Raw genomic sequence first — 24,680 nt, forward strand, 5'->3', positions numbered from 1 at the left:
GTCATCCCTCACCACTCTGATATGAAATGCACAAATGCTTTTCATTGTTTTAAAAATAAAACCAAAGTCCTTAATATGGCCTATAAGGTTTTATATGACCTGGTCCCAGGCCTGTCTTTTCAGGCTCTTCTCATATTACCCTCCCTGTAGCAATCTGTAGTCAGCCTCCTTTTTGTTTCCTAAATGTATCGTTTACAGCCACACAGAGTCTCCACACTAGCTACTTCATCTGCACAGAATGTTTTCACATGACCCTGTTTCTCTTACTTAGCTCCCACACATTTTAGATCTATACTTAAGCATTAAGTCCTTCTCTTACCTATAGGTCTAATCAAGAATCTAAGTAAGATTCCTTTGTCATGTGTTCTGTATCCTTCCTAAACTATAAATTCCACAGGGACAGAGGCTATGGCTGTTCTTAGTCATTTATATTGCCAGCATGAGGGTAACAATATAAGACTGTGCAGTGTGCATTGCACAGAAGGGCCACATCTAAGGGGCAACTTCTAAATATACAGTAGTGAAGGAGATCAGCCCTAGGATTTTTTTGGAAGGAATGATGCTAAAGCTGAAACTCCAGTACTTTGGCCACCTCATGCGAAGAGTTGACTCATTGGAAAAGACTCTGATGCTGGGAGGGATTGGGGGCAGGAGGAGAAGGGGACGACAGAGGATGAGATGGCTGGATGGCATCACTGACTCAATGGACATGAGTCTGAGTGAACTCCGGGAGTTGGTGATGGACAGGGAGGCCTGGCGTGCTGCGGTTCATGGGGTCACAAAGAGTCAGACACGACTGAGTGACTGATCTGATCTGATCTGATATTTACTACAACAACTTTCTGATGACTGGTGGTGGAATTTCTTTTACTAACAAAATCAGTCTATTGTGACAGTTTTCTAAAAGCCGGAAATAAAAGTGTCTTGAGGTAAGGATGCCTTTTTATAATTTACTCATAAATACTGTGTGGACCAGCTAGCACAATACCTAGCACATATGAGATACTCATTGGATATTTGTTCTAAAACAGAATGTCTGAGTGGTTCTTACAGAAAAAGTGAGTTGTCTGCTTGAACCTACAGAAGGAAGGAGTAAACAAATTGATATTACTTGATAAATGCTAACAATACTTAAGACAAGGTGTTCTTACTTGACATATCTTTCTATGCATTTACTGAAAACTGAGGTACAGATAAAAATTCAGAAATTATTTTTATCTTGAAAGTCAATTACTTGGCTCCATTTTGACATTTTTAAATCCATTGTTTACGATGACAGTTTTTTCCAAATGATTATGTGAAGCAGAAAGAGAATGCAAAACATATATTTTAAAATAATAAATGAGCTCAACAGTTTTCAGTCTGCTTCTAAAAATATTCAAAACATCTTTTTAAGATAGTTTATGAAATTGCTTTGGTAAAACTGTATTAGCATCATCCACCAAATCTTCAAGTCTAGATTAAGTCTACTTTCAGTTCAGTTCAGTTCAGTTCAGTTCAGTCGCTCAGTTGTGTCCGACTCTTTGCGACCCCATGAATCGCAGCACACCAGGCCTCCCTATCCATCACCAACTCCCAGAATTCACTCAGACTCACGTCCATCGAGTCAGTGATGTGCCATCCATCTAAAGTCTACTTTAGAGAATTATTATCAGAGATGAAGTAAAACTTTATAGCATGATAGCAATATCACCATCTTTATCATAAATATGCAATATACTTAATACAGGAACAATCTTCCAGCTGACACTATGGAGAAATTGTTTCTGAACTATAACGTCAAGATTTCATATTTGAGTAATACATTTTTTATAATAAAGCCTCAATAGGAAAGGTTTAATAAATCAGTGTTCTGATAGGATTGAGCTTCTAAAACATGTATTCCTATAGATTTAAAGAGATTAAATAAAAGTAAAAAAAATAGCACCAGAAGCTAGGTCTTTTTTATTATCTTTGGTTTGTAAGATAAGCAGAAAGGAGAAGAATTTAAGACTTTGGAATATCTAGGCCAGTGTGACCTCCACCTGACTATTAATTTGGTCAGTACCCGTAACATAAGAATTTAAGAATTCATCTTAAATTTGTCTATATTTCTTAAAAGCCAGAAAGTTTTCTACAGTTTCCAGTAAGAATTCTAGATATTAGAAGAAGGATATTTAGACATCACACCCTTTTTTCTCCTTTATTTGTGCCATTACTATAAGAGAAATTGAAGGTACACATGTATTATTTTCTTTTCAGTTATCCCCACTAGACTGAGTTTTATGAAGACATCCATAAAAATAAATAAAATATATAGAAATGAAAAGCCTAGAGTAATATAATTTTATATTCTCTTACAGCACAATTAAATACTAAAAATTAGAGTTGTTATAAGTCTGGCTTTTGCACTGATTTATTCATCTAGCATTTACTGAGAATTTGCTATATATTAGCCATTGAAGCAAGTATTAGGTGTTCAATGAATAAGTTTTCTTCCCTGCTCCAAGGGTGTTATTTTAGTGAAGGAGACAGATATATAAACAAATACAAGACATTTAGAGCTGCTGGGAGAGGTCCACAGAAAGAGGTGGATTTGTGTGAATTTCTGAAGGATATGGAAGATTTCATTGTTTTTGTCTTCCATGCAGAGGCATACTTTATCTGTAAGCACATGGTTTTGAAAGACCAAGTGTCTTATCTAGGGTGTGTGATGGTGGGAATATAGGTGTAGAATACAAAGATACCTGAGACTGTGACTGAAAGAATGAGAGGTTAGAGGCACATTAGGACTCTTTGCGACCCTATGGACTATAGCCTGCCAGGCTACTCTGTCCAAGGAATTCTCCAGGCAGTACTGGATTGGGTTGCCATGCGCTCCTCCACGGGATCTTCCCCACCCAGAGATCAAACCCACGTCTCTTCTGTCTCCTGCATTAGCAGGTGGGTTCTTTACCACTAGTGCCACCTGGGAAGCCCATGCAGATATCAGAGTCACCCCTAAATATAAAAATATGGTAACAGTCATTTTCATATAGCCCAGGATCAAAGGGGCAGGGAACATCTGGGTCAGTTTGTGGTGCAGAGACTTAAACACTCTCTCAACTCCTTCTTTGACGTTGTATCTTCTTTGACGTTGTATCCTCCCACTGTAACCCCCTCAGCCTTTCTTCATTAGTCCAGGGCCCTCATTTGGTTCCCTGTAATCAGGGTATATCCTCGCCATCCCCTCTCCTGTGAGGCAACCTAGCCAATACCCAAAATCTTTAGGGCCTACATTGTTCACCAGCTAGCCTGAGAAATAGAACTGCCCTAATGAATATAACAACAAAATATTTACTCATCTTCTAAAAAGAATTTCATGCCAATTATTAGTAAACTTAGAGCAAGTGGAAAATCAGATTAATCAAGTACCAGGTCCAATGCTGCTATTATAAACTTCATCTTGTAAAATCAGATTATAAAAACAGACTGTACCTTTAAAATTAGATTTTTTTCTCATTGGCTTTCTCTTAATGTTATTTAATAGCTACAATTAGAATATAACTTGTCTTACTTTTTATTTACATTTTATTTTACTTTAGAGTCTGAATCTACATGGAAACAGCTTGAGTAAATTGAGAGATCTCTCCAAGTTAACAGGACTTCGAAAACTTAATATCAGCTTTAACGAATTTACTTGTTTAGATGATGTATACCACCTGGTAAGAACTTTTTTGAAATTATATAAGTAAAATAAAATTATTAATTTAATGGATAAATTATTTTTGTAATAATGACCTCATCTATACCATATTAAAGATATATAGCCCAAATTAGGAACAAAGCATACATAAAACTACAGTATGTTACTTTGTCTAAAATAGGTCTTAGATTTAGATTCTGTTTACAAACCACATATACACCTGTGATCATATCTGAGTTCTAGCTACTTGAAAATAAATGTAAAACTACTCCAGACTTGTTTTTAAAATGTCATTTATAAACTGTCATTTCCAATTTCTTCTGCTTTCTTTTCTTGGTCTTTTTTTCCTCCTTCTTGTGAGTCCTTATTTCTTCTTTACTTTTTGGTTTACCACTTCACAGCTAATGTTGTCAGTTCTTCCCATCTGTTCATTATCCTTATGGTTATTTCTCTTTCTCTCTGTCTTGTCCTTTCTACCCAAACTTCAAATACATAGATCTTGTTTGACTTGTGTTTCCCTTCTTATAAATCAAAGGACAAATATAGTAATACACATGTACACATAGGTATGGATCTTATCTGGATTTTTTTCCCTGTTATATGTCATATAACAATAATTATATCGGAGAAGGCAATGGCACCCCACTCCAGTACTCTTGCCTGGAAAATCCCATGGAAAGAGGAGGCTGGTGGGCTTCAGTCCATGGGGACGCTAGGAGTCAGACACGACTGAGCAATTTCACTTTCACTTTTCACTTTCATGCATTGGAAAAGGAAATGGCAACCCACTCCAGTATTCTTGCCTGGAGAATCCCAGGGACGGGGGAATATGGTGGGCTGCCGTCTATGGGGTCGCACAGAATCAGACATGACTGAAGCGACTTAGCAGCAGCAGCAGCAGCGACAATAATTACATATGGGTTCCAGAACTGCAATCCAGCATCTTTGTTTCCATAGGTCTCAGGTCATCGACATACCTTTTCAGAATATATTGAATGAGATATATTCAAAATACATCTCAGCTCTTGCCCATTTTCTTCCTCCTCGTAACCATTTCAAGGCTCTTACACCATTACTTCTCCCACTGTGGTGAGAGTTTGCTACTTTGTTTATTGGCCTTCAGTCAGTACAGTTCAGTCGCTCAGTGGTGTCCTACTCTCTGTGACCCCATGAATTGCAGCATGCCAGGCCTCCCTGTCCATCACCAACTCCCGGAGTTCACTCAAAGTCACGTCCATCGAGTCGGTGATGCCATCCAGCTGTCTCATCCTCTGTTGTCCCCTTCTCCTCCTGCCCCCAATCCCTCCCAGCATCAGAGTCTTTTCTAATGAGTCAACTCTTCGCATGAGGTGGCCAAAGTACTGGAGTTTCAGCTTTAGCATCAGTCCTTCCAAAGAAATCCCAGGGCTGATCTCCTTCAGATTGGACTGGTTGGATCTCCTTGCAGTCCAAGGGACTCTCAAGAGTCTTCTCCAACACCACAGTTCAAAAGCATCAATTCTTCAGCGCTCAGCTTTCTTTATAGTCCAACTCTCACATCCATACATGACCACTGGAAAAACCATAGCCTTGACTAGACAGACCTTTGTTGGAAAAGCAATGTCTCTGCTTTTGAATATGCTATCTAGGTTGGTCATAACTTTCCTTCCAAGGAGTAAGCGTTTTTTAATTTCATGTCTACAATCACCATCTGCAGTGATTTTGGAGCCCCAAAAAATAAAGTCTGACACTGTTTCCACCGTTTCCCCATCTATTTCCCATGAAGTGATGGGACCAGATGCCATGATCTTAGTTTTCTGAATGTTGAGCTTTAAGCCAACTTTTTCACTCTTCTCTTTCACTTTAAGAGGCTTTTTAGTTCCTCTTCACTTTCTGCCATAAGGCTGGTGTCATCTGCATATCTGAGGTTAGATTTTAGTATTTAAACTCCCTTCCTTTTTTCTTTTAGCAAACCAGAATCTTTTTTATTAAATTGGGGTAACACTGGTTTATGACACTACATGAGTCTCATGTGTACAATATTATTGTATTTCAGCTTCCGTATACACTACAGTGTGCTCACCACCAAACGTTTAGCTTCTGTCCATCACCAAGCAGTTGACCACCTTTACCCATGTTGCCCTCCCTCCACCCTACTTCCCCACTGGTAATCACTACTCTGTTCCTTTTATCTGTGTGTTTATCTTTATTTGGTTTGGTTTATTCCTTTATTTGGGTTTTTAATTCCACATATGTGATATAATACAGTATTTGTCTTTCTCTGACTTATTTCTCTTAGCATAATACCCTCCATCCATGTTGTTGCAAATGGCAAGATTTCACCTTTTTTATGTCTCAGTAGTATTTCATAGTATATATATACCACATCTCCTTTATACATTCATCCATTGATGGGCAGTTAGGTTGCTTCTGTATATTGGCAATTGTAAATTCAGCTATGAACTCAGGGGTACAATATTTTGAATTTATGTTTTTATACTCTTTGGATAAATACACAGAAGTTGAATAGCTGGATCAGATGGGGGTTCTATTCTCAATATAAAATAGAACTCTCCATACTGTTTTCCATACTGTAAATTGGCTGCACCAATTTACATTCCCACAAACAGTGCATGAGGGTTCACTTTTCTCTACATCCTCTTTTGTTATTTCTTGCGTTTTTGATAACAAATCATTGTGGTTTTGATTTGCATTTCCCTAATAATTAGTGATGAACATCTTTTCAGGTACCTGTTGTCCATCTGAAAATAACTTTGGAAAAATGACCATTTAGCTCCTCTGCCTATTTTTTAAATTGGGTTTTTTGATTTTTTGTTGTTGAGTTTTATGAGTTTTTAATATATATTTTATATCAGCCCCTTATCAGATACATGATTTGCAAATATCTTCTCCAGCTTGGTATGTTGTCTTTTCATTTTGCTGATGGTTTCCTTTGCCATGCAGAGCTTTTTAGTTTGGTGTAGTGCCATTTCTTTATTTTTGCTTTTGTCCACATTGCTTGAGGAGTCATATCTAGAAACACATTGCTAAGACTCATGTCAAAGAGCATATTGCCTTTATTTCTTCTAGGAATTTTAATGGTTTTAGGAAACCGGATAGGCACAAGTAAGGCCAAAGTCCTTTTTAACAGAATTCCTGTAGGGTTTGGTATGCAACTGGGAAAAGAAGATAGTTTAATAGAGGTCCCAGGACTATATATTAATTGGTGGCATTTTTTGTTTAATTTTTTCCTAATGATTTTCTAGCAGTTCCAAAGGTTGTAACAAGCACTGTGATTTTGCTGAGGCACAAATATAAAGAGTAAACTCTTAAGTCACACAGGATGAGTGAGTTTAGCCAGCTGCCCAGTGTGTATTTTGCAGTGTGGTTATGTTCTTTTCATCACCACAGACACACAGCCTACTTATTGAATAACTATTACCATGGTCATTTTACAGGTAAGGGAACTGGACAAATTTTATGCCCAAGTGTTATTTTTTAATTTTAGAACTAGGTATAGACTCCTCAAACATCAAGAATCTGATATATAAATAAGTCTCTAAAAATGACTATCAGGATCTTCAGGTGTTCAAAGAGAGGAGACACTGTATATGTAGAATAAAACACAGATCCTGAAAACCACATACTACAAATATGTGGTTTAATAAATTAATATAAGGTGAACATGCTTGTAAGTATCGTCCAGGTCAAGAAATAAAACTCTGCCACCCAGAGCATAAATCCTTATATATGCCCCATTCCTTCCAGAAATCATTATCCTAACTTCTGTAGTTATCCTCTCCCTGCTGTTTCCCCCCCCCTATAGTTCCAACACCCAAGTGTGCATCCCTAGCACCAGCAGTTTGGTTTCCCCCACTTTTTAAATGTACTGTACTTTTTAAGTCTCTTGTAAGTTTCCCTTCTATTCTCTTTCACTCCCCACTGTTTATTTGTTGGAGAAGGAAATGGCAACCCATTCCAGTTTTCTTGCCTGGAAAATCCCATGGTCAGAGGAGTCTAGTGGGCTGCAGTCCTTGAAGTTGCAGTGTAGTAAAACAGTTGTAGAAAAACTTGCACCTTCCAACCCAAAGAGTTTCCCACAGTCTGCTGCTGCTGCTGCTGCTAAGTCACTTCAGTTGTGTCCGACTCTGTGCGACCCCATGGACTGCAGCGCACCAGGCTCCTCTGTCCAAAGGATTTTCCAGGCAGGAGTGCTGGAGTGGGGTGCCATCGCCTTCTCTGTCCCACAGTCTAGACCCTGCCAATATATTACTTATGATACAACCCTATATGCCCTCTACCCACCAGTTTTTTTTCCAAATTGGCAACTGGATCCAGAGATTGGATCAGATTCAGATTCCATTCCTCTGGCAAGACTGTAAGAGACACATAATGTCTAGTCGTCACTCTTCTGATTCAAGGAGCCTATATCCATTGTTGTTCAGTTGCTCAGTCATGTTTGACTCTTTGCCAGCCCATGGGCTACAGCACCCCATGCTTCCCTGTCCTTCACCATTTCCCAGAGCTTGCTCAAACTCAACTCCATTGAGTCAGTGATGCCATCCAACCATCTCGTCCTCCATTGTCCCCTTATCCTCCTGCCTTCATTCTTTCCCAGAATCAGTCTTTTCCAATGAGTCAGCTCTTCCCATCAGGTGGCCAAAGTATTAGAGCTTCAGCTTCAGCATCAGTCCTTCCAATGAATTTTCAGGGTTGATTTCCTTTGTTCTCCTTGCAGTCCAAGGGACTCTCAAAACACCACAGTTCAAAAGCATCAATTCTTCAGCACTCAGTCTTCTTTATGGTCCAACTCTTATATCTGCACAATGAGACTACTGGAAAAACCATAGCTTTGACTGGACGGACCTTTGTCGACAGAGTAATGTCTCTGCTTTTTAATACACTGTCTGGGCATAGCTTTTCTTCCAAGGAACAAGTGTCTTTTAAGTTCATGGCTGCAGTCATCATCTGCAGTGATTTTGGAGCCCAAGAAATAAAGTCTTTTACTGTTTCCCGTGTTTCCCTATCTATATGCCATGGACTGGATGCCATGATTAGTTTTTTGAATGTTGAGTTTTAAGCCAGTTTTTCACACTTCTCTTTCACCTTCATCAAGAAGCTCTTTAGTTCCTCTTTGCTTTCTGCCGTAAGGTTGGTGTCATTTACATATCTGAGGTTATTGATATTTCTCCTGGCAATCTTGATTCCAGCTTGTGATTCATCCAGCCCGGCATTAAATATTCATTAATTCATTGAAAATTATGAAATAGCAATATTCTTATTCTCATTTCTTTTTCATTTATTAATTGGAATATTTTACATAGAGACATTTCCCTTTATCTATTATTTGGATACCTAGTAGAATCATTCATATAGAAAATGCAGAAAAGATATTTGATTATTTGCCTTTATTTACCAACTTTGAAGATAATGAATTAGTTCCTTATGATTTCCCAAAGATGAGCAATTCTTTTTCTGTTTTAATGTCATTAGGAATGCAGGGACTTAAACATATTTGATGATACTCAATTTATTGCAATTATTATCATGACGAAGCTCAGATTTTCTCATACTTAGCCAGTGGAAGCATCATAAAGTTATATCCTTTAGCAATGACTCTAGTGGTCTGTGATAGCTTCTTTGCCACCTAGGATGAATGATTTTCCATACACATTTTGTGTGTTTTTCTACTGCACACATGGAGTCAACTATTTCTTCAAGAAGCCCTGGTTTCTTTTAGAGAAGTGGTATTTCAGGACCACAACCTGTGTTAGTCACTGTTTGTAAGTCTTTCCACTGGACAGGACTTGTTGTGAGGCAGGTGTGTGTGGGAGGGGGGCTGGTATATGTGCATATGTGTAACTAAAACTAACCTTATGGATTTATATTGATATTTCCAATTCAAGACTGGAAATCATTTAGCTTAACCTTTTCTCTGTTGTTGTTTTGTTCAGTTGCTAAGTCGTGTCAGACTCTTTGCAACCCCATGAACTGCAGGACACCAGGCTTCCCTATCCTTCACTATCTCCCAGAGTTTGCTAAAACTCATGTCTATTGATTTGGTGATGCCATCCAATCATCTTATCCTCTGTCATCCCCTTTTCCTCCTGCCCTAAATCTTTCCCAGCATCAGGATCTTTTCCAAAGAGTTGGATCTTCCCATCAGGTGGCCAGAGTATTGGAGCTTCAGCTTCAGCATCAGTCCTTCCAATGAATATTCAGGGTTGATTTCCTTTAGGATTGACTGGTTTGATCTCCTTTCTGTCCAGAGACTCTCAAGAGTCTTCTCCAGCACCACAGTTTGAAAGCATCAGTTCTCTGATGCTCAACCTTCTTTATGGTCCAACTCTCACATCCATTACATGACTACTGGAAAAACCACAGCTTTGACTATATGGACCTTTGTCAGCAAAGTGATGTTTCTGCTTTTTAATATGGTGTCTAACTTTGTCATAGCTTCTCTTCCAAGTAGCAAATGTCATTTAATTTCTGACTGCAGTCACTGTCCACAGTGATTTTGGAGCCCAAGAAAATAAAATCTGCCACTGTTTCCATTTTTTGGAAACATTTGCCAAACATTTTTTGCCATTTTTTCCCCATCTACTTGCCATGAAGTGATGGCACTGGATGCCATGATCTTATTTTTTGGGGATATTGAGTTTTCTCTGTTACATGTATCTATATCTTTTTTTCAAACAACAATAATCCTGATTTTCAAGGTTACAAGGTGATAGAATTAGGATATTTAATAATCATTTATTTGTTTTATCCCCTGTTACACACACAACAGTCTTGGAATGATAGAGCTAATACCCTCATCAGCATGTTACCATAACTATTTTTTTTTTTAATTTTGTGTGTGCTCTTTCCAGTCTTCCCTATTTTAAAAAAGTTAAAATTATCATACTATATCTACTTTGAACATGTAGCCCTTATACTCTGTACACTCTACTTTTTAGTTCATTGGTAATTGTATATTTAATTCTCATCACCAGTCCTTAGATTGGTATCAAATATCTTAATTGTCAGAAAAATATTCTATTATAGATTCCTCAGGAAAGGCTTTTGGAACAATATCCCTTAAGTTACTACATATTGGTAATAGTTTATCTATGTCCTTTATACCCAAAAGGCAGTTTTGTTAGGTATAAAATCTTTGGCTCACAATTTTGTTTCTTGGGCATCTTAAGTGTTATTTATTTTCTTGTGGCATAAAGTGTTGCTGTAAAAAAGTCTGATTAGAATATATAATTTTTTCTCTTATAAGTCACAAGCTTTTTTCTTCTAGATGTCCAAAGGAAGTTTTTTTGTTTTCATTAAAGTCTAGTAATTTTATTATAAGAGTATGTCTTGGCATTGGTTGTTCTGGGTCAAGATTTCAGATTCACAGTATGCTCTTCCAAAATAAATATTAAAGTCATTTTTTTAACTGAAAGTTTTTAGCAATTTTTGTTTCCTTGCTTTGGTTTTCTTCTTTAGGAACTCACATTATCCATATGTTGAATCTTCTCTTCACTGTTTGTCACTTTCTCTTGAGTCCTTTTTATATCTCCATTTAGATTTTTTAATTGATTTGATTTTTTTAAATTTCCATCTTTTTCACTTTCTGTTTCTCTTAAGGTGTTGTCTGTTGTTGACTTCTTTTGTCTTTGACTAGTTTAGTATTCACTTCTAAAATGATTTTATTATTTTATTTTAGATTCTCTTCTGGGTTCTTTCACTTCACTTCTGAGTTTTTCTAATCCAGATTTCTGTTGTTATTTTGTATCTTGTATCATTCTTAACATCTTTTTGCTTGTTTTGAAATAATAGGTTTATGGTTATGGTATGTTTCTTGACAATGTCTTTCTGATATACTTTTATTGCTCGCAGCAATATTTCTGTCTCTCTTTCATGCATGCATAGTTTGTTTAGCTTTGTCTGGGATTTTACCTCAATACTTTTCTGTTGCTCATTTTTCAGTGAAATTCTTCTTAACTTTTAAAATGAAAGTGGGTGTTGGGGAAGCTTTTGTAATTTCACAGATCTCCCTCTTCTGCTGTTTATATGTACTGTTAACAGTTGTAGCACTTATTTTCTGAGATTTCCTGACTCTATTTCCTTCTTCCACTTCAGTCTGAACTTTCTCTTTTATTTGCCTCCTTTGTCCTTATCCTGTTTAATTTTGACTCAGCCCAGCAATTTCTTCTCCAAGAAGGATTCAGTTCTCACCGGAGCCTGGTGGGGTAGTTTGAAAATTCATAGGTGCTAGACTGGTCCAGCCCCTTCAGACCTTTTTACTGTGGATCTCATGCACTCATCTGGTATCAGAGAAGGCAAAACTCCCACTTTCAACTGCACTCAGTGTGCCTTCAGATATTCCACTGAATATTGGTTGGCTATTTGGGGGCTCTCTTATTCTCAGGCCTGTCAGATGATGCCCTGATGCTTCCTTCTTCCTCTCACATCAACATGGACACCATGTAGTCTTGTGGTTATTGGTGGTTTATCCCCACCAACTTCTTTTGGGACTTACGGGGCTACCTTGTTATGTAGCTTTATTATAAATGTTGTCCATGGGATTTTGGTCTTATTTTTACTTTCTTTTTATGTGGGGATTCAGAGAGATCGAATACCTATGCTGCCTCTGCCTACATATTTTCCAATAATCAACTTTGTATGTATGTTTAATATTAATTATATTTATCTCTGTATCACAAAAGGCTATGCCCTAATTTAATCACTCACCTGATACTTTTATCATCTTCTAAGTTTTTATGTTTGCCTTTAGTTTATCTCATTTTTTACCAGCTAAGCCACCAGGGGCTCAGATGGTAGAGAATCTGTCTGCAATGCAGGAGACCTGGGTTCAGTCTCTAGGTTGGGAAGATCCCCTGGGGAAGGCTACCCACTCCAGGATTCAGGCCTGGAGAATTCCATGAACAGAGGACCCTAGAAGACTACAGTCCATGGGGTCGCAAAGACTTGGACATGACTGAGAGACTTTCACTTTTACTTATCTCATTTTTACTATCATTTTCCTTAACTATGTCTCTAACATGGAGAGTTTCTATACTTTATTGTATGCTAGGCATTAGGTTCTACTAGGCTGCAGAAAGTAAACGGATGGTTACTATGTATTCATTACCCTGTCTTTGCCTTGTGAATCAGAATTCCCAATCTATGACTGTTTATATAATGAAAGACCTGGGCTTCATAAATGGCGGAGATACATTATATAATTTTTATAGATTTTTTAAAAATTAAAAATCTAAGCAAGACATCCACATAAGGTAAAATTGAAATATCAAAAGCTGTATGTCTGTCATTCATTCACCTGAACTATCAGGAAAGGAGAGTATCCAAGCCAAAGAAATAGGAACAGATTTTTCTTTTCTCTGAAAATAACTATACCATAGTCAGAGTTGGCCAAGGAGAGATAGACAAATATGTATGGCTATTTGCAACTTTATAGATTATAGAAATAATACTTCTGTCTTACCTTTTCCAATGACAAATTTAGTGTTAAAATATTTCTAATGCCTCAAGACAGCTAATCTACATTTAGAGATTGAACTATTATCCCTAAAATAGTTTAAAGAGGTCTTGTCAGTTTTAATCTTTGTAATTTGGGCTGAATTGTACCATAACTTACAAAAGATTTAAACCAAAACGCAAGAAATACTAAAATGCCAAATTCTCCTGCAAAACTGAAAATATTATTCCTTGAATATTTATGGAGTGTATGAAGTCTCTTTTATATTCTGGGAATATAAAAAAGTGAAGATCCTACCCCTGTTTTCAAGAAAAGAAGATAGCTATCTTTATATAATGAATTGTTCCCAAATGCTAATCAGCATGCAAGTGTCAGAATTTGGGACAAGTTTTTAACCATTTTTTGATGAAAAATGGCAAAAGGTGGACCATGTAGTAAAATTTTATAAATCTAAATTTATTTAATTTAAAAATAAAAAGACTGTTCTAAGATTATATCCTTAATACTTTCTACTGCCAAATATCCCTTTTTTCAAGAAATTATAATGATAGTAAATTATAGGATATTTTTTATTATGCTTACTTATAATAACAATCAGTAACACTATTTAATTTCCAGAAACTTTTTAGATTTTAATGATCTGAACACTCAACTGTTGAAACCTGAGTCATTGTAATAGGTGTTATTACAACAATATGAGCTATGCATTATATAGCAGTAACTAATTCTATGGTGAATTCAAATAATTAAGTTATAAAGAAATCAAATTTATTTTTAATTTATAGTGATATTATTTTTATTTTTATAAATATGTTGCAAAATATTTTCTTCATGTTTTCTTTATCACTTTCTGGTTCTGGGTCTGAGGTAGTATATACTTTAAAAGAAAATTTTGTTTGCACTGAATAGATGTAGCAAATTGTTTTAAAGATTTCTTACAAGTTAAGTAAAATAAAGATCTAAATATTTAAATGGCCAAAGATGAGAAAGACAACAAGCAAAAATATAGCTAGTATAGATACAGGCTTCCCTGGTGGCTCAGACAGTAAAGTGTCTGCCAGCAGTGCGAGAGACCCAGGTTCAGTCCCTGGATCAGGAAGATCCCCTGGAGAAGGAAGTGGCACCCACTCCAGTATCCTTACCTGGGAAATCCCATGGACAGAGGAACCTGTTGCGCTACAGTCCATGGGATCTCAAACATGGAAAAGGTGTGCAACTTCATTGGTAATAATGTAAATTAAAATAAAGCAGGTAGGTTGGTGGATATTTAAGGAATGAGCATTCTCAAATCCTATTGTTGGAAGAAAAAACTGATACAAATTTCCTTAAAACTATTTGGCAATATTTATCAAGTGCAGAGTACATCATGAGAAACGCTGAGCTGGAAGAAGCAAAAGCTGGAATCAAGATTGCCGGAAGAAATATCAATAACCTCAGATATGCAGATGACACCAGCCTTATGGCAGAAAGTGAAGAGGAACTAAAAAGCCTCTTGATGAAGGTGAAAGAGGAGAGTGAAAAAGTTGGCTTAAAACTCAACATTCAGAAAACGAAGATCATGGCATCTGGTCCCATCACTTCATGGGAAATAGATGGGGAAACAGTAGAAACAGTGTCAGACTTTATTTTTTGGGGCTCCAAAATCACTGCAGCCATGAAATTAAGACGCTTACTCCTTGGAAGAAAAGTTATGACCAACCTAGATAGCATATTCAAAATCAGAGACATTACTTTGCCAACAAAGGTTCGTCTAGTCAAGGCTATGGTTTTTCCAGTGGTCATGTATGGATGCGAGAGTTGGACTGTGAAGAAAGCTGAGTGCCGAAGAATTGATGCTTTTAAACTGTGGTGTTGGAAAAGACTCTTGAGAGTCCCTTGAACTGCAGGAGATCCAACCAGTCCATTCTGAAGGAGATCAGCCCTGGGATTTCTTTGGAAGGACTGATGCTAAAGCTGAAACTCCAGTACTTTGGCCACCTCATGCGAAGAGTTGACTCATTGGAAAAGACTCTGATGCTGGGAGGGATTGAGGGCAGGAGGAGAAGGGGACGACAGAGGATGAGATGGCTGGATGGCCTCACTGACTCGATGGACGTGAGTCTGAGTGAACTCTGGCAGTTGGTGATAGACAGGGAGGCCTGGCGTGCTGCGGTTCATGGGGTCGCAAAGAGTCGGACACAACTGATGCCATTACTGCAGTATAGGCTACTGTTTAGGTTTTCTGTAAGGATTACCAAAAAGCATGTAAAGTACTTAAAGAATCAGAGAGAGAAAAAAAGAACTGTAAATACAAACCATGATCCTTCTAGCATCACTTCTATTTGTATGTGTTGCAGTATAACCTTGAATATTTGGATGCAAGTCATAACCATGTGATAACCCTTGAAGGATTTAGAGGTCTGATGAAACTTAAGCACTTAGACTTGAGCTGGAATCAATTGAAAAAATCTGGCGATGAAATAAATATGTTATGCAAACATACCACAAGCCTTCTCACTCTTGATATTCGACATAATCCATGGCAAAAGGTATGTAACAGACATGTTTATAAAAAAGCAAACAATCACTTTTATTTCAAAGCTGTTTTCTCACAATTATTCAATAATACCCAGAAACAGGCAAACTGTCTTTGTCTCAGTAGAATTCCTTGAAGTATTTTGTAATTTGAATATAATGTATCGATCAAGTGAATCAAATGTTACTATAGAAAAGTTTTTAATTTCACATCAGCTTTTTTTGCAGCCTCTAATAGTTTGAGAGTATTGTGGTCTTAAGAGTATCAGATGTCATTCATTGCCATTTGAAAATCTTTAGTTTTCAAATTTTATAACGTAGTATATATAGCTCAGTGTGCTAGAATCCTACTGTAGTGAGGTATAGGAACCAAGAATAATAGAATACTATACTGTGAGAGAAACATACTATTAAAGGGGGAACAAATTTGTCACATTCTCCAATAAACCTAAATTATAAAGTCTTATATATGTTCTGTTATCAAAGGAAATTTGAGCACTGTTTTTTCTCATCACAAACATATGTAGATTCATGCTAAGAAATTTCGATATTCAATGATTATATTGAAGAGTATCTCCAAGTATTTAAAATAAGCCCCAAGTTTATAATTTAAAGAATGCATCTTTTCTTGCTTTTCAAAAATATATATAGACCGTGTTCAACATTTCAAAAAGAGACTAAAAGCATGATTGTTTCTATTACATTAGCCATATTACTATGTTTATACTGTTGTATTTCTCCTTTTTCACTCCATAAAATTGAAGCATATTTTTCTTTTGCCAAATCAGACTTCCTGATTGATCATAGTAGAGCTATAGCCATGCTGCCAAATTAAATGTCAAGAGCTGAAGATCTGTATTGGCTCACCCAATTGGCTGAGTAGCTAACTGCTGATCTAGATAAACAGGAGGCACTGCAGTTTTTTGAACACTTTTCATCACTGTCACTTTTCAACAACTAGTGGGATTTCCTCCCTTCACAACAGTAGAAGTATCCAGCTTCAAACAAAACAGATTAATTCTTAAATATAATTTAATATCAACTATTATTTAAAGAATTAAGTTAGGCCTTTATTTTTAGACATATATAATAAAGTAGGAGGTGCATAATTTGAATTATGTGGGAAGGAATGAAGAAAAACTCCTTTCCATGTCATAACACTATGTAATATTTTGTAAAAATTAACTTTTATTATTTTTCCCAAGCCAGCCACATTAAGGCTGAGTGTTATTGGCAGATTAAAGACTCTTACTCATTTAGATGGAGTCCTCATTTCTGAAGAAGAAGCAACAGCAGCTATGAAATTTATTTCTGGAACAAAGATTACTCAGGTTGGCTTTTACTGTTTAATATTTCTTGTTCTATTTAGAATATACAAATAATATTTCCTATACTCTTATTTCATTATTGAGATTTTGTATTCTCTCTTAGCATGCTAATGAAAAAGTTCATCTATAACAATCATATCACTTGAAAATTTTTTTTCTGCTTAAATGTATCCTATTTAAATACCAAGTGGTTTTATGGATTCTCATCCCTGGACACTACCTCAAAAATACCTCTAGGGTAACTGTTTTTTTCCTAGTCAACCTGAACTCACCAGAGTCCTTTCTAGAGCCTACATGAAAATAAGCAACTTTCTGTGGATAAGGTAAGCCTAGAGACCTTGAGAAAGAATTTAATGACTTATTTACCTAGTATTGATATTATATGTGTCTGGCTGAAAAAAAACAAAACCTATTAACTTGGGGAAGGGGAAGTACCTGTATTATCCAGATTAAGAATGCTACTTTAACTAAAGTTGCTTCAATATCCTTAATATCTCCACTCTAGTTATCTAGGTATTTACTTTCTGTAGAATATTTGAATGTTAATTCCTTAATGTAATGTTTAATTTTGGATCTGTTTAAAGTGAAGGAAAGAAACTTTTTTGTTGATCAAAATATCATTGACTCCTAAAGAAGACTTGGGGATTTACCCTACCAGAAATCAAAACTTGCTAAAATCCTGTAAGACAGTGTGGATTTGACAGAGTTAGACAAATAGACCAACACAACAGAATATAAAGACCCAGTGTAGACCCACACATACATGAAAAAGTGATAAATCACAGAGCTGACCATATAGATTAGGGAGTCTAGTCAATAAATGGTAATTGCCGGGGTCCAGCCCCAGTGGATCCAGGGAATTCGAAGCGGGGACGGCGTTGGCGAGGATCAGGAAACAACTGCTTAATTAAACGTTAATTAAGGATATAAAGAGTAATAGAATAAGGATAGCTCAGTGAGGAAATTCAGTGGAGAAAAGAGGCTGAATAATTCAGCCAGAAGGTAAGAGAAAGAACGACATGGTGAGACCAAGTTTCGGTGAACAAGGCCCGCACTTTATTTTCCAAAGTAGTTTTTATACCTTAAGTTATGCATAGAGGATAATGGGGGAAGGGGTAGAGTTATGCAGTAAGCCAGGCTTTCTTCCTGCAAACTTATCATATGCAAAAGTTTAGGTGATTTGCATCATCTTCTGGCCCGGAGGCCTTTTCCTCTAAAGGTGATTATTCTAAAGTCAGGCGCCAGCCTCCAAAAAGTATTAAAGTTGCATTCCTACAGAGCAAAGGTGTAGTGGGCTATAACAAGAAAAAGAATTAACTCAAGGGTCCCAGGTTACAAACATTAAACCTACTATTTACACCAATTATATTAATCAATACACTGCCAGGGACACAGCAGGTAAGGGATATGGAGACTTAGCAGCAAATATTGGCCCAACAAGTGAAAATCCCTTCACCAATACAATTTCTAATCAATCTTTTGACTGCTCAAAGGAATCTGTATTTAGATAGTTTAGAACATCTCATGCCTCTCACAGTTTGGAGGCTCTGAGCAATCACATGTGGCCGGAAAAACCTATTCAGGCAGGCTAGAGGACTTCCAAAGGAGTTTGTAGGTTGAAACACTGTCACACCCAGGAATTACTAACTGGAGCTGTAAGCTAACTCTTTTTTCAGAGAGAGGTAGTGGGGGACAGGTGAAAGCACAAAGTAGAAAGTAGGCAGACTCTGGTTTTGGGGGTAGATTGCTCGAGAATTTCCAGGGAGACTCCTGAGGCTTGATCCCGCCTTTGCGTATGCCAAGCCTCCTTCCTCATGACCTTTGCCAGGGGCGGAGCTCGCTCCCCGAAGGTAATGGGATAAGTGCATTAAGGTTTCACTGCAAAAAGCAAAACCAAAATATTTTAAAAGAAAAGATCAGAAATTATCATTATAACCTTGAATTAGGGAAGAATTTATTATGTAAGAAATAAAGAGCATAAACTATAAAAGATTGGATTCGTCTATCTTAAAATTAATACATCTAATCCTCAAAGGGTAGAAAGTCAAAAGACAAGCTATATACTGGGAAAAGAAATTTGCAACATATCTAATTGACAAAAGTAGATAAAATTAGACAAAATTACACAATTCTTTATATATCCAAAATGTATTAGGAAAAAGACAACCAATGAAACAGAAAAATGAGCAAAAGATTTAAACAGACACTTCACTAGAGAGGAAATCAAAACAGCCAAACAACTTAGGAAAAGATGCTCTACCATATTAATACTCAAGAAAATAAACATTAAAACTTTAATGATCTACCAATTTATGGCCACTATTGGGGAAAAAAAAAACTCTTGACAATACGAAGTTTTAGCAAAGATTTGAAGTAAAAGTTATTACAACTGGTGTAACCACTTTGGAAAACAAATTGACCCTATCTAGTAAAGCTGAATATATACATACCCTAAACCCAGCAAGTTATATACTCCAAAGATACTCTTGCATATGTGTACCAAGAGTCATGCACAAGAATATTCATAACAGCAGTGTTTATGATAGCAAAAAACCCTGAAATCAGCTCAGTGTTCATTGACTTTGATAAGGAAATACTATATAACAATGACATATGAATAAACTACAGCTACAGAATCTCATAGATACAATGTTGAGCAAAACAAGTTACAGAAGAATACAAATATTATTAAATTTTCACAAAGTTCAAATATGTGTAAGACTAATATTTTATTTATGGATATAAACATAGGTCTATAAAGAAAACAAGTAATGGTAGATACAAATTTTGAGATTATTTGATTGCTTCATAAGAGAATTGATTGATTCACTTGAGATGAGTGATGGCTTCTGAGCAGCAGAGAAAAAAGATTAGGATGGGACACACAGGGAGCTTCTAGGGTAGTAGGAATATTCTAGCTCTTAAAATGGCTCCATGGATGAATTACATGGTGTTTGTATTATAATAATCATTTCACAGTTTTATAAATATTATTTTATTATGGTTAAATAACTGATAAAAAATGAGCGAGATATATGATTTAAAGTACATCAAGTTACTGAAAACACTTTAAGACATAGAAAATGTCATATTTTATTCATTGGGCCAGCCATCTAAGAGACAGTTCTTTTAACTATATATAAATGGACCTTTACATAATATTTCCTTATTCATCATGTGTTTTTTTGTCTTATTAGTTCTCTCTCTTACGGCATTCTAGTACTAAAGAAGAGAGACCACGGATTCTCAGCATTTGGCCTTCTGCCAAAATTCTGACACAGACTTCAAAGTTAGGACCACATTCACATATGAGTGGAAATTGGTACTTGAAGGTAAAAGCAATTCTATTAAACTTAATGTAAATATCTTAAGTTCAGTTGATTTTAGTCAGCTTTGCCCTTTATGTCATAAAGAGGGTACAGATAGGTAATGGGCAGAAAACTGGGAGAGACAAATTAAAATTGAAAGAGAAGTCAAGTTGTGACTAGCTGTGTCACAGGGCTAGACATCAGGGCTAGACCTCAGTGTTCCAGATGTTCAACTGGATTTGGAAAAGGCAGAAGAAGAGATCGAATTCGATCTCTGCCAACATCCATTGGGTCATAGAAAAAGCTAGAAAGTCCAAGGAAAACATCTACTTTTGCTTTATTGACTATGCCAAAGCCTTTGACTGTGTAGATCACAACAAACTGTGAAAAATTCTTAAAGAGATGGGAATACCAGACCACCTGACCTGACTCTTGAGAAATCTGTATGCAGGTCAAGAAGCAACAGTTAGAACTGGATATGGAACAACCAACTGATTCCAAACTGGGAAAGGAGTACATCGAGGCTGTAATTTAATTTGTATGCAGAGTGCGTCATGTGAAATGCCGGGCTGAATGAAGAACAAGTTGGAATCAAGATTGCCAGGAGAAATATCAATAACCTCAGATATGTAGAAGACACCACCCTTATGGCAGAAAGCAAAGAGGAAGGAACTAAAGAACCTCTTGATGAAAGTGAAAGAGGAGAGTGAAAAAGTTGGCTTAAAACTCAACATTAAAAAAACTAAGATCATGGCATCTGGTCCCATCACTTCATGGCAAATAGATGGGGAAACAATGGAAACAGTAAAAGATTTTATTTTCTTGGGCTCCAAAATCACTGCAGATGGTGACTGCAGCCATGGAATTAAAAGACTCTTACTCCTTGGAAGAAAAGCTATGACCAACCTAGAAAGCATATTAAAAAACAGAGAAATCACTTTGCCAACAAAGGTCTATCTAGTCAAACTATGGTTTTTCCAGTAGTCATGTATGGATGTGAGAGTTGGACTGTAAGGAAAGCTGAGCACTGAAGAATTGATGCTTTTGAAGTGTGGTGTTGGAGAAGACTCTTGAGGGTCCCTTGGACTGCAAGGAGATCCAACCAGTCAGTCCTAAAGGAAATCAGTCCTGAATATTCTTTGGAAGGACTGATACTGAAGCTGAAAGTCCAATACTTTGGCCACTTAATGCAAAGAACTGACTCGTTAGAAAAGACCCTGAAGCTGGGAAAGATTGAAGGCAGGAGGAGAAGGGGATAACAGAGGCTGAGATGGTTGGATGGCATCACTGATGTGATGGACATGAGTTTGAGCAAGCTCTGGGAGTTGATGATGGACAGGGAAGCCTTGCATGCTGCAGTCCGTGGGGTCACAAAAAGTCAGACACGACTGAGTGACTGAACTGAACTGAGACCTCAACAGTGGTCACTCTAGCACAGGAATTTAGGATTAAGGTACACTACAAAACCAATGGGTAATAAACAAGAGGACTTTAAAGCTCAGAGCCAGAGACCAAGTCAAAAGTTTGGATGGTAAGATAAAAAGAATCAGGAATCCTGGCAAGGGAATAGGGGAACTAGTCAGAATTCACCCAAAGCTAAGGAAAAATGTTATGGAACATCCACAGCTTCTTCATAAAGCAGCATGTAACCTCTTGCCAAAGGTAGAAACTGAGTTAAGAGAATCTGACCCTTGAAAATGGAAGATATTAGTGCCATTGATTTTATTACAGGATACAGAGATATTTAGCTGTGATGCTGGCTCAGTTATAGTCTTAGCTGACCCTGTGGGCAGTTCTGGAATAGCAATGGCCCTTTAAATCTGTCCTAAGTTGGGCTGAGAAGGCCAGGCCCTTCTTTCCCTTCATCATTGGGTAGGTGCCAACCTGGGAAGGGGCATGACCTTGAGCAAGGCTGCTCTCTGCAGCTGATGCTGTCCCTGAAGGGACTGACAGTTGAAGGCTTTCTGCCAATAGCACTCCCAGCAGCTGAGCCACGTCCTTCACTACTGGGAAGCTGACTGGCACAGCTCAGTTTCTATAAAACCATCTAAGTCCCTCTTTGAGTTATAATCTCAAAAAGTAATCAAAATTTTACTTTTATGTAAATTAAGAGCTTTGCCATGTCTTTAGTTCCTAAAGGAAATTTTTTTTGATGTTACCACATTTGAATTATTTCATTAGCCTTTTTATAACAGTGAATTTTGATATGATTCAGAAATAACATATAAAGTGAATCATTCTACAGATAACTGCCTTAAATTTAGATGGGCAACATCTTTTTGAAATCACAAGTTTAGAAAAACTGGAAAATTTGAAATGGGCTTCATTCAGCAACAATAATCTCACTAAAATGGAAGGCTTGGAATCTTGTGTTAACTTGGAAGAGCTCACATTAGATGGAAACTGCATCTCAAAGATAGAAGGTAAGATGTTAGATAATCCTAGAGTCTTAAAATATGAATGTCTAATTAAGAAGAATAAAAAGTGAGTGACACTAATAAAGGAATTTCTGAAGAGGAAGATCTTCCAAGAAGTCCCAAGAAGGTTTGGAGTAGAATATTCTAAGTCACTTCAGCAGTGTCCAACTTTTTGTGACCCTATGAACTGTAGCCCGACAGGCTCCTCTGTCCTTGGGATTCTCCAGGCAAGAATACCAGAGTGGGTTGTCATGCCTTCCCTCCTCCAGGGGATTCTCCTGACCCAGGGTTAGAACCTGTATCTCTCACGTCTCCTGCATTGGCAGGCAGGTTCTTAGTGCCAGTGGACTTGCATTTCCTCTGCCTTCCCTCCCATCTCTGAACCAGTGTTTACCATCTCTTAAGCCCAGAGTATTCTAAACACCTCTTAGTGGGATCTGTGGTTGGTTACTATATATAATGCACCCAACCAGCTGACTTTCATTTCCTCTGCCTTCCCTCCCATCTCTGAACCAGTGTTTACCATCTCTTACCAAACTTAGCATGTAACAAACTAGGCAGTAGTCAAGATCTATACCATTGCGTATATATTAATAAATGAATGAATGAGGCATACTTTTGAAAAAGATAAGTAGCCATACACACACACACACACACATCAGCATACTTATCTAGGTATAGAATATTTCTGCATGTGCATTTTGGTAACAGGGTTGTCATTGAGAGAAGGTAAAAATTGAAAACCAAAGCCTGGGAAAGGGGCTTAATTTATTTGTTTTTGAATTGTTTTTAGCATGTGTGTGTGTACTACCTTTTTCATAAAATAGAAATTTTTACTTAAAAAAATTACATATGCAAAACAAGTGTTAATTATCTTTAAAATAGAATGTTTAACATTCGTTATACTTTATTTTAATGGTGATTAACAGTAGTTTATAAAAAAAGTGCTTGATCATAAGAATCACTTAGTTCAGTTCAGTTCAGTCACTCAGTCATGTCTGACTCTTTGTGACCCCATGAATTGAAGCACGCCAGGCCTCCCTGTCCATCACCAACTCCTGGAGTCCACCCAAACTCCACCTCCATCCAGTTGGTGATGCCATCCAGCCATCTTATCCTCTGTTGTCCCCTTCTCCTCCTGCCCTTAATCCCTCCCAGCATCAGAGTCTTTTCCAGTGAGTCAACTCTTCTCATGAGGTGGCCAAAGTACTGGAGTTTCAGCTTTAGCATCATTCCTTCCAAAGAAATCCCAGGGCTGATCTCCTTCAGAATGGACTGGTTGGATCTCCTTGCAGTTCAAGGGACTCTCAAGAGTCTTCTCCAACATCACAGTTCAAAAGCGTCAATTCTTCGGCGCTCAGCCTTCTTCACAGTCCAACTCTCACATCCATACATGACCACAGGAAAAACCATAGCCTTGACTAGATGGACCTTTGTTGGCAAAGTAATGTCTCTGCTATTGAATATGCTATCTAGGTTGGTCATAACTTTCCTTCCAAGGAGTAAGCATCTTTTAATTTCATGGCTGCAATCACCACTAATCAAATATATGTACAGATTCACAGGCCTCTCTTCTATAGATTTCAGCTGAGTAAGAGTGTAGAGAGGTTTAGCTCAGGCATCTGTGTTTAGAACCATCACTAGCCTTCCATTCCCATACAATAGGGTGCGAATTTTGCTTTGTATATACAGCTGAGAACCCATTTCCTTTTTATTTCCCTGCATATGCTTATTGAAAAGAAGAATCCTTCAACCTGTCTTTTCCCTATACCCACTTTTCAAAGATAGCTACTGACGGGGTCCAGCCCCGGTGGATCCAGGGAATTCGAAGCGGGGATGGCGTTGGCGAGGATCAGGAAACAATTGCTTAATTAAACGTTAATTAAGGATATAAAGAGTGGTTAAATAAGGATAGCTCAGTGAGGAAATTCAGTGGAGAAAAGAGGCTGAATAATTCAGCCAGAAGGTGAGAGAAAGAATGACATGGGGAGACCA

General features: G+C 37.2%; 1 protein-coding gene across 3 annotated transcripts in view; it reads left to right on the forward strand.

Annotated features, from left to right (window-relative positions):
- LRRC9 (leucine rich repeat containing 9) overlaps positions 1-24,680 on the forward strand; it is a 121,060-nt gene that overhangs the window by 55,293 nt on the left and 41,087 nt on the right. For all 3 annotated transcript variants that reach the window (XM_027554243.1, XM_027554242.1, XM_027554240.1), the window contains exons 17-21: positions 3,564-3,683; positions 15,455-15,646; positions 16,838-16,963; positions 20,158-20,292; positions 22,514-22,691. In XM_027554243.1, the coding sequence (XP_027410044.1) occupies positions 3,564-3,683; positions 15,455-15,646; positions 16,838-16,963; positions 20,158-20,292; positions 22,514-22,691 (751 nt within the window). The remainder of the gene's footprint in view (positions 1-3,563; positions 3,684-15,454; positions 15,647-16,837; positions 16,964-20,157; positions 20,293-22,513; positions 22,692-24,680) is intronic.

The sequence above is a fragment of the Bos indicus x Bos taurus genome, chromosome 10, assembly GCF_003369695.1.
Source record: "Bos indicus x Bos taurus breed Angus x Brahman F1 hybrid chromosome 10, Bos_hybrid_MaternalHap_v2.0, whole genome shotgun sequence".
Taxonomy (NCBI): Eukaryota; Metazoa; Chordata; class Mammalia; order Artiodactyla; family Bovidae; genus Bos; species Bos indicus x Bos taurus.